At 42.6% G+C, this 13,090-nt stretch overlaps 1 protein-coding gene and 1 non-coding gene across 2 annotated transcripts in view; one reads left to right on the forward strand and one right to left on the reverse strand.

The window, feature by feature from the left end:
- Positions 1-12,196, forward strand: part of tbck (TBC1 domain containing kinase) — a 90,525-nt gene extending 78,329 nt beyond the window's left edge. The window contains exon 26 of the mRNA XM_071407701.1: positions 11,794-12,196. Coding sequence (XP_071263802.1) covers positions 11,794-11,904 — 111 coding nt within the window. The 3' untranslated portion in view covers positions 11,905-12,196. The remainder of the gene's footprint in view (positions 1-11,793) is intronic.
- trnaa-ugc (transfer RNA alanine (anticodon UGC)) lies at positions 5,031-5,107 on the reverse strand. The gene has a single exon. It is a non-coding gene; the product is annotated as a tRNA-Ala (tRNA).
- Positions 12,197-13,090: the final 894 nt, after the last annotated feature.

The following is a 13,090-nucleotide window of genomic DNA, read 5'->3' on the forward strand; positions in this document are numbered from 1 at the left end:
ACAAATAACCAAATAACAAATGTGAAAACCGAGACAGTCCTATCTGGTGCAGAACACAAACACAGAGACAGGAAACAATCACCCACAAAATCCCAACACAAAACAAGCCTCCTATATATGATTCTCAATCAGGGACAACGATTGACAGCTGCCTCTGATTGAGAACCATATTAGGCTGGACACAGAAACAGACAAACTAGACACACAACATAGAATTCCCACCCAGCTCACGTCCTGACCAACACTAAACAAGCAAAACACATAAGAACTCTGGTCAGGACGTTACAGTCATACGGAAGTCTTGGATTGTTCAATCAGACAGGTGTCCAGTTTGTGTTTTCCCCACTGAAATCAGTTCACCTCGTCTATGCTGCATGCTTCAGCTGTTTCTGGGGCAAAGCTATTTGCTGTCTTCTCAGCATATTTGTGAACTGTAATTGAAGTGAATCACCATTTTCCAAATGAAGCCTAAAAGTATGATTTGGTTCTGTTTTTCGCTGTATGGAATAATAAATGATAGTCACATTGCTATTAAAGACCATTCTTAGTTTAATTCACCTCCAGTATAATCCATATTTAGGTTAATTCACCTCAGTATAATCCATATTTAGGTTAATTCACCTCAGTATAATCGACCAAATCAGAATAGTACACCTGAACTCCTTATTATGAACAATGTATTAGGCTACATGTACTGCAGGTTTAGATATGATTCATGTGGCATCACCTTGCATCTCTTCTTGGCAGTTGGCCCTAAGATGACAGTTGGCCTCCTTCGAAGGTTGGCCTTCTTTCCTGGGAAGCCCCAGTTGGAAGCCCCAGTTCAGGGGGTATAGTTCTGATCGGATCCTCTCAGATCCACACAATGATCAGAGGGCTTTAAGAGGGGATATCTGGGATGTCATAACTCCTTAAATCAGCACACAGCGTCACATGAACCAGTATCTGTGCATTAGAGACCTCTCTAATGCCCAGAAAGCTCAGATTCAAACTCCCATTAACCAGCTCTGCAAGCGTTATGTCAAAATATGTTCGTTGATCACCAAATATGGAGTTTCTTCATTATTTACTTCCGTTACGGCCGGTATGTACTTCTAAAAAGAGAGAATGAGTTAATTATTTGTGGGGTCTAGCATAGAGGTCGACCGATTTATGATTTTTTAACGCCGATACCGATTATTGGAGGACCAAGAAAAGGCCGATACCGATTTAATCGGCCAATTTGTTTTATATATATATTTGTAATAATGACAATTACAGCAATACTGTATAAACAATGAAAACTTTGATTTTAACTTAATATAATACATCAATAAAATCAATTTAGCCTCAAATAAATAATGAAACATGTTCAATTTGGTTTAAATAATGCAAAAACAAAGTGTTGGAAAAGAAAGTAAAAGTGCAATATGTGCCATGTAAGAAAGCTAACGTTTAAGTTCCTTGCTCAGAACATGAGAACATATGAAAGCTGGTGGTTCCTTTTAACATGAGTCTTCAATATTCCCAGGTAAGAAGTTTTAGGTTGTAGTTATTATAGGACTATTTCTCTCTATACCATTTTTGTATTTCATATACCTTTGACTATTGGCTGTTCTAATATGTACTTTAGTATTGCCAGCCTAATCTCAGGAGTTGATTGGCTTGAAGTCATAAACAGCGCAATGCTTGAAGCATTGCGAAGAGCTGCTGGCAAACACAGTAAAGTGCTGTTTGAATGAATGCTTACGAGCCTGCTGCTGCCTACCACCGCTCAGTCAGACTGCTCTATCAAATCATAGACTTAATTATAATATAATATTACACAGAAATACGAGCCTTTGGTCATTAATATGGTCAAATCCGAAAACTATCATTTCGAAAACAAAACATTTATTCTTTCAGTGAAATACGAAACCGTTCTGTAATTTATCTAACGGGTGGCATCCATAAATATTGCTGTTAAATTGCACAACCTTCAATGTTATGTCATAATAATTAAAATTCTGGCAAATTAGTTTGCAACGAGCCAGGCGGCCAAGACTGTTGCATATACCCTGACTCTGCGTGCAATGAATGCAAGAGAAGTGACACAATTTGCCTAGTTTAATATTGCCTGCTAAAATGAATTTCTTTTAACTAAATATGCCGATTTAAAAAAAATATATACAGTGGGGAGAACAAGTATTTGATACACTGCCGATTTTGCAGGTTTTCCTACTTACAAAGCATGTAGAGGTCTGTAATTTTTATCATAGGTACACTTCAACTGTGAGAGACGGAATCTAAAACAAAAATCCAGAAAATCACATTGTATGATTTTTAAGTAATTAATTTGCATTTTATTGCATGACATAAGTATTTGATCACCTACCAACCAGTAAGAATTCCGGCTCTCACAGACCTGTTAGTTTTTCTTTAAGAAGCCCTCCTGTTCTCCACTCATTACCTGTATTAACTGCACCTGTTTGAACTCGTTACCTGTATAAAAGACACCTGTCCACACACTCAATCAAACAGACTCCAACCTCTCCACAATGGCCAAGACCAGAGAGCTGTGTAAGGACATCAGGGATAAATTGTAGACCTGTACAAGGCTGGGATGGGCTACAGGACAATAGCCAAGCAGCTTGGTGAGAAGGCAACAACTGTTGGCACAATTATTAGAAAATGGAAGAAGTTCAAGATGACGGTCAATCACCCTCGGTCTGGGGCTCCATGCAAGATCTCACCTCGTGGGGCATCAATGATCATGAGGAATGTGAGGGATCAGCCCAGAACTACACGGCAGGACCTGGTCAATGACCTGAAGAGAGCTGGGACCACAGTCTCAAAGAAAACCATTAGTAACACACTACGCCGTCATGGATTAAAATCCTGCAGCGCACGCAAGGTCCCCCTGCTCAAGCCAGCGCATGTCCAGGCCCGTCTGAAGTTTGCCAATGACCATCTGGATGATCCAGAGGAGGAATGGGAGAAGGTCATGTGGTCTGATGAGACAAAAATAGAGCTTTTTGCTCTAAACTCCACTCGCCGTGTTTGGAGGAATAGAAGGATGAGTACAACCCCAAGAACACCATCCCAACCGTGAAGCATGGAGGTGGAAACATCATTCTTTGGGGATGCTTTTCTGCAAAGGGGACAGGACGACTGCACCGTATTGAAGGGAGGATGGATGGGGCCATGTATCGCGAGATCTTGACCAACAACCTCCTTCCCTCAGTAAGAGCATTGAAGATGGGTCGTGGCTGGGTCTTCCAGCATGACAACGACCCGAAACACACAGCCAGGGCAACTAAGGAGTGGCTCCGTAAGAAGCATCTCAAGGTCCTGGAGTGGCCTAGCCAGTCTCCAGACCTGAACCCAATAGAAAATCTTTGGAGGGAGCCGAAAGTCCGTATTGCCCAGCGACAGCCCCGAAACCTGAAGGATCTGGAGAAGGTCTGTATGGAGGAGTGGGCCAAAATCCCTGCTGCAGTGTGTGCAAACCTGGTCAAGAACTACAGGAAACGTATGATCTCTGTAATTGCAAACTAAGGTTTCTGTACCAAATATTCAGTTCTGCTTTTCTGATGTATCAAATACTTATGTCATGCAATAAAATGCAAATTAATTAATTAAAAATCATACAATGTGATTTTCTGGATTTTTGTTTTAGATTCCTTCTCTCACAGTTGAAGTGTACCTATGATAAAAATTACAGACCTCTACATCCTTTGTAAGTAGGAAAACCTGCAAAATCGGCAGTGTATCAAATACTTGTTCTCTCCACTGTATACTTCTGTGTATTGATTTTAAGAAAGGCATTGATGTTTATGGTTAGGTACATTCGTGCAACGATTGTGCTTTTTTCGCAAATGCGCTTTTGTTAAATTATCCCCCGGCGAAGTTGGCTGTCTTTGTTAGGAAGTTGGCTGTCTTTGTTAGGAAGAGATAGTCTTCACACAGTTCGCAACGAGCCAGGCGGCCCAAACTGCTGCATATACCCTGACTCTGTTGCACAGAATGCAAGAGAAGTGACACAATTTCCCTAGTTAATAGAAATTCATGTTAGCAAGCAATATTAACTAAATATGCAGGTTTAAAAATATGTACTTGTGTATTGATTTTAAGAAAGGCATTGATGTTTATGGTTAGGTACATTCGTGCAACGATTGTGCTTTTTTCGCAAATGCGCTTTTGTTAAATTATCCCCCGGCGAAGTTGGCTGTCTTTGTTAGGAAGTTGGCTGTCTTTGTTAGGAAGAGATAGTCTTCACACAGTTCGCAACGAGCCAGGCGGCCCAAACTGCTGCATATACCCTGACTCTGTTGCACAGAATGCAAGAGAAGTGACACAATTTCCCTAGTTAATAGAAATTCATGTTAGCAAGCAATATTAACTAAATATGCAGGTTTAAAAATATGTACTTGTGTATTGATTTTAAGAAAGGCATTGATGTTTATGGTTAGGTACATTCGTGCAACGATTGTGCTTTTTTCGCAAATGCGCTTTTGTTAAATTATCCCCCGGCGAAGTTGGCTGTCTTTGTTAGGAAGTTGGCTGTCTTTGTTAGGAAGAGATAGTCTTCACACAGTTCGCAACGAGCCAGGCGGCCCAAACTGCTGCATATACCCTGACTCTGTTGCACAGAATGCAAGAGAAGTGACACAATTTCCCTAGTTAATAGAAATTCATGTTAGCAAGCAATATTAACTAAATATGCAGGTTTAAAAATATGTACTTGTGTATTGATTTTAAGAAAGGCGTTGATGTTTAGGTACACATTGGTGCAACGATTGTGCTTTTTTCGCAAATGCGCTTGTTAAATTACCCGTTTGGCGAAGTAGGCTGTGATTCAATGATAAATTAACAGGCACCACATCGATTATATGCAACGCAGGACAAGCTAGATAAACTAGTAATATCATCAACCATGTGTAGTTAACTAGTGATTATGTTTACATTTACATTTACATTTAAGTCATTTAGCAGACGCTCTTATCCAGAGCGACTTACAAATTGGAAAGTTCATACATATTCATCCTGGTCCCCCCGTGGGAATTGAACCCTGGTCCCCCCGTGGGAATTGAACCCACAACCCTGGCGTTGCAAGCGCCATGCTCTACCAACTGAGCCACACGGGACCTATCAATGACGGGACCAATCAATGTTAAGATTGATTGTTTTTTATAAGATACATTTAATGCTAGCTAGCACCGTACTGTGGCTCCTTGCTGCACTCACATAACAGGTAGTCAGCCTGCCATGCAGTCTCCTCGTGGAGTGCAATGTAATCGGCCATGATCGGTGTCCAAAAATGCAGATTACCGATTGTTATGAAAACTTGAAATCGGCCCGAATTAATCGGCCATTCCGATGAATCGGTCGACCTCTAGTCTAGCGGCCCTTATCCCCTTTTTGTAGCTGTTAATGACCAGTTTGAAAAGGTGAGAGACCATACTTACTCTGAAGTAAGTAAGACACGTATTCATATTGAAATGAATGGGCAACCTGAATGAACTTAGCCTGTGAACCAGATACTTGCCAAACCCTCTGTGTTGACTGTGTATCTGTGTATCTGACCTTCTGTATAAGAGAGATCAGACCAGTGAGACAGACTGATAGAGATGGTAACAAACAGAGATAGTGACAGGCAGGCAGGCAGACTGACAGGGGGTAGAGTAATCCATTTAGAAGAAATGCCACAGACAGCCTAGTCAGTCTGGGGTGTATGTGACGGGTGGCTCAAGGTCAGAGGCGAGACGAACTGCCGTGATAAAGTTGACCTACCCATCTACACTGGTGTTTCTGCAAAGACAGCACCCAGTCTGCACAGGCATCTTCCAGCCTTTGCAGCCAATAGAAAAACAACCTGTCTTGATGACACAGTTTGTTTTTCATCAAATATGTTGTGGGCAGAAATTGGAGTAGTGCTATACAGCAAGCAGAGAACAGCAGAGTAGACACAGCTCAACAACTCAGACCTATATTGATGATCCTAACAAGTGGATAAAGCCTCATCCCACAACGGAATACATATTTTGGCACAACAACGTCTGCCTCACAGTAGCTCTTAGATGTCTCAGTCAATTTGCAGAGCAGGGAGGATAAAGCCCAGTGCTACAGACGGATACACAGGAATATGGCCTTGTTGTTCTAGATGAAGGCCCTACTGAGCGGCCCTGTCTACCTGATGCCACTTCCACTACCTCCTCGCTCCATTTCCTGTCATCTTATCTTCCCCCACCAGAGCCTACATCCACCTGGATAGCGTGAAAGGCAAACTCTCCTCCTTCATAACCTTCCCTTCCTCTTTGTATCCCTCTCTCTCTTTTTTGTCCTTTACCTCGGCGGTGTATTCATTTGGGATTTAACCATGCATGGATGTTGTGTGTGCCTTAGTCACAGACTTACCGTCGGCTTTGAGCAGAGTGATTACGGCACGGTTACTGGTTTCTCGGGCATCACGACAGGATTAAAGGGAGGGAGCTTTGGACTGTCGTTCTGTTTGGAGCCTCGCTTAAATGCTTCCTTAGAATGTGTGTGCTGCTGCAGAGTCGTTGTTGTGAGTTTCCCTCCCTCTTGCTCTCTGATTCGAACTCTCTCGCTATCGTTCCCTCTTGCTCTCTGATTCGAACTCTCTCGCTATCGTTCGAATCAGAGACGCTATCGTTCCCTCTTTCTCTCCCCCCCTCTCGCTCCCTGTTTCCTTTTCCTTCCTCAATCTCTTTTACTTATCCTCCCTCTCTACACATCTTTCGTTCTCTCTCTCTTTCTGTCTCTTTCTGTCTCTTTCTGTCTCTCAATTCAATTTGCTTTATTGGCATGACGTAACAATGTACATATTGCCAAAGCTTACTTTGGAGATATACAATATTAACATAATAAAAATAATAATAATCAGTATTGTCAACGGGACAACAGTAAGAACAAAAATCAAGGGTCAAAATAACCAATACGTTGAACAATAACAATAAGCCTAGTGAACATTTGCAGGTTGGTTGGTCTGTCAGACACTGTCCCTCATCTTATGGCAGGCAGCAATGTAGTGTGCTGCCAACCCACAGCTCTCTGTGTCCTCCCCCAACACGATGGGCAGCCTATTCTCATCAGAGAGATCTTTGAAACCTTGAATAAGGGTTTCAAATTTGGGGAAATGACACACTCTCTCTAATTGTTTTATATTTCTGACGTTTTGTCAGGAAATGCAGCTCTGTCTCAGGTTCTGCTGTGGTGCAGTGGTTGCACAGCCTTTCCTCTACAGGGAGCCAGGTTTTCCTGTGTCTCCCCTTCTCAATAGCAAGGCTGTGCTCACTGGGCCTGTACTTTGTCAAGGTTTTGATCAGTAACCATGGTCAAGTAGTTAGCCACGGTGTACTGTCGATTTAGGGCCAGATAGCACTGCATTTTGCTTTGTGCTTGTATTTCCCAATAAGCAATTTAGCTTTGACTGTGTTGTACTTTAGTTTATTCTGATTGATTGGATGTTCTGGTCCTGAGGCTTCAGTGTGTTTGTAGAAAAGGTTTGTGAACTCAGCTCCAGGACCAGCTGGATGAGGGGACTCTTTTCTTTGCTCAGCTCTTGGCATTGCAGGGCTTGGTAATGACATGAGAGGGGGTCACTATATTTTAGATGTTTCCAAAACTTAATTGCTCCTTTTTTAATGTATTAGTGGAAATTGGCCTAATTCTCTCATCTCTCTTTCTCTCTCCCTACCATCTCTGTCTCTCTCACATTCACTTTTCCTCCCTCTCTCCATTTCTCTCTGGCTGCTGTAGTTTGTCTTAATGAATGGACTGTTTGCTTGCCCTCTCCATCCCAAATAATCTGCCCTGAGGCTGGATGGAAGATCTTTTCTCAGTTGGAGATTTCAACTGAAGTCTGTGACAGTCTAGTTTGTGGATATTTAAGAAATGTATTCCGTGTGTGTGTGTGCTTGTGTGGGTTCATACTGTGTGTGTGAAGCCCCCACAAGAATAGTAAACAAACAAAAGTTGACTAACTGGGGACATTTTGTTAGTTCCCACAACGTCAAATGCTATTTCTATGGGGTTTAGGGTTAAGCTTAGAATTAGTGTTAGGTTAGAATTAGTGTTAGGGTTAGAATTATGTTTAGGGTTAGGGTTAGGTTTTTGGGTTAGTGTAAGAGTACGGGTTAGGGTTTATGGAAAATAGGATTTTGAATGGGACTGAATTGTGTGTTCCCACAAGGTTTAGTGGTGAGGGAATTAAAGCACCTGCGATTCATTCTGGTCGAGAGGATAGAAGATGTAGCCGTGAGAAATGTGTTTTGACCTGGCAGGCAAACATGGGAATGTGTGTGTGTGAGAAATGCTGTTTGTAGACGGACTTCAAGGTCCATAGACTCTAATGCATTAGTGATGAATGTTTGTTTACTGCCTAGTGTGCCTTCTCTCCCAGTCTATGGGTGAATTCAAAATGCCATCATATTCCCATAGGGCTCTGGTCAAAAGAAGTGTGCTACGGTATGTAGGGAATGGGTTCCATTTGGGATGCACCCTAATGAGACTGGAGATGTATAACACAAAGCTAGGTCTTTAGTCGTCTACTATATCGTTTATGTCTGATAGATATTTTTTTTGTACCTACTAACTGAAAAGTCTATTTACAATCGGACCATGCATGAAAACATGACTGTAAATATAACAGTTTATATATACAGAGACACAAGCCTGCATACATTGGCCTGACATTAATGTATCTTTCATTATTTACCAAGCAGTGCACTTCCCTGAACCAATTCCAGTGTTGTGGCTGTAATGTTATACTCCGAGGTGTGATGTTTGGGTACTACTTCACCTTGCTTGTTAGTCTGCGTCGTGTTTATACTTCTCTCAGCCACTGATCAACGCTAGCAAACATATTCAACTTGCTAATGCGAGCACCATAGTAGAATCGTCTGTGTTATTTGAAAGAATGTGGAGGTTGTCCTCGAGCTACACTAGATACTGTACCTACTGTAGCCAACTGGACAAGACTGGATGTGTTGCAGACCACCCAACCTACAGTAACCAGAGTCTGGGAACAACTTCATTCCCCAGATGTGATGCCATAGATGTGGTGAGCAACACCAGTTCTGGGGAAGTCAGAATTACGAAAAGCGCTATTACAGCATATTTTCAACACAGTGTTGCTCTTTATTATGTTGAAGAAACAAGTTTCACCCTTATCTACATCAGGGCCTGTATCAGATGGTACCTAGATAAGAACCTGTATCAGATCAAATCATATCAAACTTTATTTGTCACATGCGCCGAATACAACAAGTGTAGACTTTACCGTGAAATGCTTACTTACAAGCCCTTAACCAACAGTGCAGTTCAAGAAGAGTTAAGAAAATATTTACCAAGTAGACTAAAATAAAAGTAATAATAAAAAGTAACACAATAAGAATAACAATAACAAGGCTAAATACAGGTGGTACCGGTACTGAGTCAGTGTACAGGTTAGTTGAGGTAATTTGTACATGTAGGTGGGGGTGAAGTGACTATGCATAGATGATACCTAGATAAGAACCTGTATCAGATGATACCTACATCAGGGCCTGTATCAGATGATACATACATCAGGGCCAGTATCAGATGATGCCTACATCAGGGCCTGTATCAGATGATACCTACATCAGGGCCTGTATCAGATGATACCTACATCAGGGCCTGTATCAGATGATACCTACATCAGGGCCTGTATCAGATGATGCCTACATCAGGGCCAGTATCAGATGATGCCTACATCAGGGCCTGTATCAGATGATACCTACATCAGGGCCTGTATCAGATGATACCTACATCAGGGCCTGTATCAGATGATGCCTACATCAGGGCCTGTATCAGATGATACCTACATCAGGGCCTGTATCAGATGATACCTACATCAGGGCCTGTATCAGATGATACCTACATCAGGGCCAGTATCAGATGATGCCTACATCAGGGCCAGTATCAGATGATGCCTACATCAGGGCCTGTATCAGATGATGCCGACATCAGGGCCTGTATCAGAGGAAAATTGCAGAAACTAGACAACTGCACGTTCTCTAAGTACGCAGAGACCTCCTTCGTCAGTACACTCTCTTCTTCCTGCACCTTACAGTAGCTTCTTTGTCGAATGTTGTGGTAAATGTTCCTCCATGTTGTTAATGGTTTGTCTTGGTGTTGTTGTCCCCCTCCCCTCCTGTTTGGTAAATGTTCCTCCATGTTGTTAATGGTTTGCCCTGGTCTTGTTGTCCCCCTCCCCTCCTGTTTGGTAAATGTTCCTCCATGTTGTTAATGGTTTGCCTTGGTCTTGTTGTCCCCCCTCCCCTCCAGTTTGGTAAATGTTCCTCCATGTTGTTAATGGTTTGTCTTGGTCTTGTTGACCCCCCTCCCCTCCTGTTTGGTAAATGTTCCTCCATGTTGTTAATGGTTTGCCCTGGTCTTGTTGTCCCCCTCCCCTCCAGTTTGGTAAATGTTCCTCCATGTTGTTAATGGTTTGTCTTGGTGTTGTTGTCCCCCTCCCCTCCAGTTTGGTAAATGTTCCTCCATGTTGTTAATGGTTTGCCTTGGTCTTATTGACCCCCCTCCCCTCCAGATTGGTAAATGTTCCTCCATGTTGTTAATGGTTTGTCTTGGTCTTGTTGACCCCCCTCCCCTCCTGTTTGGTAAATGTTCCTCCATGTTGTTAATGGTTTGTCTTGGTGTTGTTGACCCCCTCCCCTCCTGTTTGGTAAATGTTCCTCCATGTTGTTAATGGTTTGCCTTGGTCTTGTTGTCCCCCCTCCCCTCCAGTTTGGTAAATGTTCCTCCATGTTGTTAATGGTTTGTCTTGGTCTTGTTGACCCCCCTCCCCTCCAGTTTGGTAAATGTTCCTCCATGTTGTTAATGGTTTGTCTTGGTCTTGTTGACCCCCTCCCCTCCAGTTTGGTAAATGTTCCTCCATGTTGTTAATGGTTTGTCTTGGTGTTGTTGTCCCCCTCCCCCCCAGTTTGGTAAATGTTCCTCCATGTTGTTAATGGTTTGTCTTGGTGTTGTTGACCCCCCTCCCCTCCAGTTTGGTAAATGTTCCTCCATGTTGTTAATGGTTTGTCTTGGTCTTGTTGACCCCCTCCCCTCCAGTTTGGTAAATGTTCCTCCATGTTGTTAATGGTTTTCCTTGGTCTTGTTGACCCCCCTCCCCTCCAGTTTGGTAAATGTTCCTCCATGTTGTTAATGGTTTGTCTTGGTCTTGTTGACCCCCTCCCCTCCAGATTGGTAAATGTTCCTCCATGTTGTTAATGGTTTGCCTTGGTCTTGTTGTCCCCCCTCCCCTCCAGATTGGTAAATGTTCCTCCATGTTGTTAATGGTTTGCCTTGGTCTTGTTGTCCCCCCTCCCCTCCAGATTGGTAAATGTTCCTCCATGTTGTTAATGGTTTGTCTTGGTGTTGTTGACCCCATCCCCTCCAGATTGGTAAATGTTCCTCCATGTTGTTAATGGTTTGCCTTGGTCTTGTTGTCCCCCCTCCCCTCCAGATTGGTAAATGTTCCTCCATGTTGTTAATGGTTTGTCTTGGTGTTGTTGACCCCATCCCCTCCAGATTGGTAAATGTTCCTCCATGTTGTTAATGGTTTGCCTTGGTCTTGTTGTCCCCCTCCCCTCCAGATTGGTAAATGTTCCTCCATGTTGTTAATGGTTTGTCTTGGTGTTGTTGACCCCCCTCCCCTCCAGTTTGGTAAATGTTCCTCTATGTTGTTAATGGTTTGTCTTGGTCTTGTTGACCCCCCTCCCCTCCAGATTGGTAAATGTTCCTCCATGTTGTTAATGGTTTGCCTTGGTCTTGTTGTCCCCCCTCCAGTTTGCGACTCACCTGGTGAAGGTTAACTACCCTCGGGTGACCACCCTGGACGGAGGCATCAACAAGATGAAGCCCACAGGCCTCCTCACTGTCCCCTCCCCCCAGATCTGATCAGAGACCACAACCGCCAGCTGCCAAACAAACTCGGTCCCGCCCACACAAACAAAAGTGAACCCCTCATTCATCATCTACCAACGGGCATTCTTTTTTTTTCTTTTTTTATGAACTTATCGTAAGAACATTTTGAAAATATTTGCTTGTGTTTCTGTATATTGTTTTACTTTTAGATTTCATAATTTGATGTAACAGTCCCTCTTTTTTTATTCTTACGTTGTACTGTATGTATGTGCTCAGAGATGTCACAGCATTAAAATGACTGCGATCAGCTCCTCACTGTACAAAGTGTCTGACTTCTGTTTGCATGAGAGATAAGAAAGTGTGTATCATTTGAAGATAAGGGAAGAGGTCACATTGATAAAATGTTGAGGTCTTCAGTCTCATCATAAAAGAGAACTCAAGGGTTGCGTTGATAGTTGACTTACAGGGGGTGTTGCATCAAAAGCATTGTACTACTCACAGTTCATGTCTGCTATCACTGCTCAGTGCGTATGTACGTGTTTTCATGTTAAGATAGTGTATTTACAAAGTTGAATCTTTAAAATCTATTATTACAACCATATGGGCCTCATACTGTAGACACACTAAGCTCACTGTAAACCTAGCTCCATGATAAAGACATATATTGGTTTGACCTGTTTGACCTCAAACCTGACCCTGTCTACCCTGCGCCTGTGTTTGTTCTGCAGGAATCCCTGTATTATGTACACAGTGAAGGTAATATACAGATTGCATATGTAATTACTGCAGTCCCTGCAACTCCATTTCTGAACAGAAAGGCAGCATACAGTAGGTGGGATTTGTCCTGTTACGACCCAAATAGATGTCCCAGTGGGCAACATTTTTAATTTTCTGGTTTTCAACTGACTTTCTGGTTGAGAAGACGTCATGCAACCAGGTAAAGATGTACTTTATGACGAAATGGAGACGTTGTGGGAAAGATATCGTATTTTGGTTGTTATCGGATCTGTTGTTTTTTCTGGTTCGTAAACGTTAAATAAAATGTGTTTTATTTGATTAGAATTCTTTGAAATATCTGCTGTCCTGGGGGCTGGTCTCGTGTTAGTGCTGTAATACCCTTTGTCCCTGGAGGCAAGGGTTCAATTCCCGGCTGTGCCACTTTCCGACCTCGATCCCTTTCTTTAATCTCCTCTACTATCTCAACTACTTCTACCCATTA

The sequence above is a fragment of the Salvelinus alpinus genome, chromosome 6 (assembly GCF_045679555.1).
Source record: "Salvelinus alpinus chromosome 6, SLU_Salpinus.1, whole genome shotgun sequence".
Lineage (NCBI taxonomy): Eukaryota > Metazoa > Chordata > Actinopteri > Salmoniformes > Salmonidae > Salvelinus > Salvelinus alpinus.